We start from the raw sequence: 5,185 nt of genomic DNA on the forward strand, positions 1-5,185 counted from the left end.
TACATAGGCTTTTGTCCGTTTTAAATTATGTACAGACGTTAAGATCCTGATGCAAATGCCTCAGATTAAAATTGAATCACCCATCTTTCCTAAAGCGAGAAATGTATAAAAAGAAGAACGCACAATCCAAATTATCCAATGATGACAGATTTTAAAATGATACTTAATTAAAACCGAAGGATGAATGTTTTAGCATGAGAAAGAACAAGCATGTAAAATTGTAATCTCTTAGCTGTCTATGTATTCGTTTAATTATTGTATATCTACAGAACGATACTTTCTTTTTAGGAATGGATGGAAATTAACTTGAATATAAACGATCTAGCTAGGGAGTAAAATAAAACAGACAACGCAGCTTTAATAAACTATCCAGCCAAAGATGCATGCATGGGCTTGGTTCTGCATGCTCAAATTAAAAACTCTAAAAATGGAAGAACATAAAGGAACAGATCGCAGCTGGTTTTGCAGAATACCATATAACTAGGAAGGTTAGAGGTGTTAGTTTTCTTCGTGATTACAAGGGGCGTTTTAAGGACAGGGAAGGTTCAGGTCAAGACTGCTCAAGACCTTACCTTTCCTTTCTCATGGTGTGGTATTGGTGTTTTCATGAGAGGGAGGGATCGGAGGTGGGCTGCAAATTGTTTATGCATCCAAAGCCAAAGGTGCAGGTGCATGACGAGTTGGTGGGGCTGGCATCTAGTATTTACACGTGGCGGGAATCCACCATAGTCAAGTCAACCAAAGAATGTCTTCCACGTACACAAACTGCTAGCTGGCAAGGAAGTTATGGTCCTTGTGGAAGACGGCTACGGGCCAAAGCCGCATGTGGGTCCACTTCAGGATTTCGGGTGTTGGGCCAGTTCTGTGGGTCCCGCAGTTTAGAGTTTATTAGGAGAGGGTGCATGAGGCCCTTGCGTCCGTCTTCGTTTGCAACTATAAATCGACCATTCGGCTGTGCCTCTCTTGCAAGCATACATTTCCTCTCGCCCTCTCTCTTAACAAATCTTTGTGAGCGGTTTGTTGGCTTCTCTTCTTCACATTCTCTCTTTCTCTGTCTCTCCTTTTCTTCTTCTCTATATTTCTTCTTGAAGCTTAAAGAGTGATAAAACAGAGCACCCTGTTTCGATTCCTCTGGTTCTTCTTCACTACTACAGCTTGTTCTAGCTTCTAATATTAGTGTCTTCTCTTAAGGTAGAGTAGTTGTCTCATATGGGTTTTTCTTGATTCTTGATTTTATAGTCTTGATTGGGTTCCAAATCTTGGTGTACTAATTTGAAAGAAAATGTGATTTTGTTTTTTGTTTTTTCTAGTGGAAAGATGACAAACCAAAATGTGGTAGTGGCTGATTCAAACTCTGGACTCAACTTGGCAATCACAGTGCATGTAACAAACTCCTCTATCTTCACAACGGCGGCCCAGAAACCTCCAGCGGCACCAGGTGGTTACATATCCATTTCTAGAAAGAAACTCTTAAAGAATCTGGAAATCAATGGAGGAGCAAGAATTAATGCTTGGGTTGATTCCATGAGAGCCTCATCTCCTACTCATATCAAGTCCACGCCTTCTGTTAATGAAGACCAAAGCTCATGGATTGTGAGTACACGCAGAACCCAAAAACCTAATCTCTATACTAATTCAAGTTCGAGAAAGGACCGGTTTTGCAATTATCAAAAGATGACTCTTTTTTATTTATATATTTTTAATGTGGTGTTTGCAGGTTCACCACCCATCAGCACTGGAGATGTTTGAGCAGATAATTGATGCCTCTAAAGGAAAGCAAATTGTTATGTTCTTGGACTATGATGGCACACTTTCTCCTATTGTTGATGACCCAGATAAAGCTTTCATGTCCAAGCAGGTGGTATTGAGTCCTTTGTACAGTACATCTCTCTTTATATATATGTATGTATGTATGTATGTATGTATGTATGTATTGTTACTGAAGTTTCTGTTGTGGTAAACTTAGATGAGAGCAACAGTGAGAAAGCTTGCAAGATTTTTCCCTACCGCAATAGTGAGTGGGAGGTGCAGAGACAAGGTACATTTGGAAGCTTTTTCCTTTTCTTTAATGTAATATTAGGCTAATAAGTACATCTTACTCTGGCTTTTCTTTTTGTGTGGTCTGTAATTCTGAGCTTAACTTCGCGATCTTTGTCTACATTTTATAGGTGTATAACTTTGTACGGTTAGCAGAACTGTACTATGCTGGAAGCCATGGCATGGACATTAAAGGACCAGCAAAAGGCTCCAAATACAAGAAAGTGAGTGAGCTTTACCACTGTGTTTGCAAGTACCATCTAGTAAATGGCTTAATGAATCTCCCCTATCTTCTTTCGCAAAATGATAGAAATTCTTGTCTTTTATGTTGTATTTTTCAGGGCGGTGATGGTGTTGTTTTTCAGGCTGCCAGTGAATTTCTTCCCATGATAGATGAGGTACGTAATTTACTTGATAACACTCTATGTTATAAAAATAATTCAAAGTCTTGATGATATTTACATCATTTTTGGTAATGGGATTCCAGGTTTACGAAGAATTGGTAGAGAAAACTAAAACAACACCAGGGGCCAAGGAGGAGAACAACAAATTCTGCCTCTCTGTGCACTATCGCTGCGTTGATGAGAAAGTAGGAGTCGAGCACCAAATAATATTGCTACGACTATTACATTAAAAATTAATATATTTTTTAACTAACTTTAATGCATGAAAAAATACAGAAATGGAGTGGACTGGCACAAGTAGTTAAGTCAGTGTTGAAGGAGTACCCAAAGCTTCGACTTACTCAAGGAAGAAAGGTGTGGTTTGGCATCTAATAATAAATTAATTAACAATATTATTTATTTATTTCATAATTTTGTAATATTTTAAGAGTATATAAAACAAGAGATGTCTCACTTTCAGTACCATTTTGTTTTGCACAGGTTTTAGAAATCCGCCCTACCATTAAATGGGACAAAGGAAAGGCTCTTGAATTTTTGTTAGAGTCACTTGGTAAGTTTAGTGTTGTATTCCTGTCGCTTTCCTGTAATTGATTGATAATAATCACGAACTAAAAAAATACACTTTTTTTTAATTGGAATCATACAGCTTCAATGTATCTCAAGAACCGAAATAAATAAATAAAACCAAGTGTTTAAAAAGGTGTCACCCCCCACTAGATTTGTCTATCTACTTGGAAAAAAAAAATTTCAAGCCAGACAAGTAATAGTGCTCGATAATAATTAGCATTGTACTTTTAATTAATGACCTTTAACTCTGCTAATTAATATATATATCTCCTACAGGATTCGCCAATTGCACTGATGTTTTTCCTGTTTACATTGGAGATGATAGAACAGACGAAGATGCATTTAAGGTATCCAATGCTTAAAATATAAACAAAATCTCTCCTTCTTTATTCATCAAACTTTAATTCAGATCTTTTAAGGCTAATAATATTTTTTGGTTACTGTTATCAGGTACTGAGAGAAAGAGGACAAGGTTTTGGTATCTTGGTCTCTAAAATCCCAAAGGACACTAGTGCATCTTATTCCCTACAGGAACCCACCCAGGCAAGTATCCACCACATGTATAATTGCTGATATTCATCGATGATTCTTTTTCTTTTTTCTTTTTCTTATGAGCAGTAACTAGCTAGCAGATACACAAGCTAGCCAGCCATGTAGCTTATAAGTTTTGGATGCTCCTACAGGTTATGGATTTCTTGCGACGTTTGGTGGAGTGGAAACGGCTGGCCTTTCAAGGGCGGTCAAGGGTGGTGTAAAGAATAGTGGGAAGATTGAGACAGTACAGATATACCCACCCCTTCAAGAAATGTAATTAAGGGTGGGATGTTAGACTATGTAATCATCTCTTGTTCAAGATTAAGAAGTATGAACAAGAAAAGTAGGAAATATAATGGCTATCTTCTTGGCTTGAAAAGCTCTGTACGTATATCTCGTAGCTAGCTAGCTGGGTACAAGGGGAGATTTAAGATCTGTAACTTAATTGCAAGTAATTAATCTAATTAAATGCATAGATATTTCAATCTCATCTCCTCTGCACCCTTGACTCGAACACAAAATAAAAATAAAATAAAATATTGAAGATTTATTTTTAAGTTGAGTGTGTATGATAGTGTAAGTGCTCTCCATAACCAAACCTAATAATTAAACAATATTATAAGCTCCCCCATATGGGCTGCTGAAAGAATACAATTTTTTTTTTCTTTACACATCTTTCGGGGCCATCTTTGGGAAAGGATATTTGCAAGAATAATTCCCCTGAACGGAATTCATTACTAAATGACGATGGTGCTACAGATCATCTTTTCCATAGCTAGTGATCCATTATTATGTAAGAACAAGTCCATTCCAAGGCCTTCAACCTTCATGTCTAAGGACATGAACGTGGGAACCAAGTTCAATTTTTCATCATTAATCATCCTACTTTATTGATTAAAAACCATGTGTTCCACAGAAAGTAGTCTCTACTTTAAGATTTACGATATTTGGGGAGAACGATGTAGCAACATCTCAAAGTTACTCGCTATCTAATTATTAGCCTCACTCTCCATTACAAAACCTAGCTTGATGAACAATTTAAGAGTGTGCCTGGCATTGCATTTGAGCAAACCAAGAACTTCAAAAATTTTGGGTTTAATTAACATCCAAACATATAATTAGTGTGGCCTCACAATGTTGTTACTATTTTTTTTTTTCTTGACATTATTGTTCCTATTATTTTTTCAATGTAATTAAAGCCACTGCAGGTTCGCATGCTTTAGCTCAAACACAATTGCATGTGCTTGGTACCTCAAATCGCAAACAAAGCCCCAAAGTGTGTTGATATGAACAAATAACTTAATCCCTCTTAAATGCCTTTCTTTGTTTATATTTTAGAAATAATTTTAAATTTATATCTCTTTTTTGTATCCAAATAAATTTATATCTGTTTATTTTATCTTGGACACTAATCAAAAGCAATGAAGACTTTGAACAACTGATGGGATTGGTAATTATGTATACCACAGAAAGAACACAAGGCTTTCAGAATCTGCTTCTTTCAGCTATTCAGCTTCAAATATCTAGTTCAATTTTTTCGAAGGCAACTCTAGACAAAGAACCTTTCGCATTTTACGTCACAATTACCTTGGAATATTTGGTACACTTTCTTGATAATGTACAAGTTTTTCACAAACGATACT

At 36.4% G+C, this 5,185-nt stretch overlaps 1 protein-coding gene across 2 annotated transcripts; it reads left to right on the forward strand.

The window, feature by feature from the left end:
- Positions 1-948: 948 nt before the first annotated feature.
- Positions 949-4,032, forward strand: LOC105124450 (probable trehalose-phosphate phosphatase J). 2 transcript variants are annotated; one of them, XM_011024468.1, is made up of 12 exons: positions 949-1,191; positions 1,311-1,593; positions 1,718-1,858; positions 1,967-2,038; positions 2,169-2,261; positions 2,379-2,435; positions 2,525-2,632; positions 2,718-2,795; positions 2,922-2,991; positions 3,285-3,355; positions 3,459-3,551; positions 3,692-4,032. In XM_011024468.1, the coding sequence occupies exons 2-12, from the start codon at positions 1,318-1,320 to the stop codon at positions 3,761-3,763; spliced, it is 1,131 nt and encodes a 376-aa protein (XP_011022770.1). In that variant the 5' UTR covers positions 949-1,191; positions 1,311-1,317; the 3' UTR covers positions 3,764-4,032. The 2 variants fall into 2 exon arrangements, with proteins under 2 accessions (XP_011022770.1, XP_011022771.1); XM_011024469.1 differs by having other exon boundaries at positions 2,525-2,626.
- Positions 4,033-5,185: the final 1,153 nt, after the last annotated feature.

This window comes from Populus euphratica, unplaced genomic scaffold (genome assembly GCF_000495115.2).
Source record: "Populus euphratica unplaced genomic scaffold, PopEup_1.0 scaffold35.1, whole genome shotgun sequence".
Classification (NCBI taxonomy): domain Eukaryota; kingdom Viridiplantae; phylum Streptophyta; class Magnoliopsida; order Malpighiales; family Salicaceae; genus Populus; species Populus euphratica.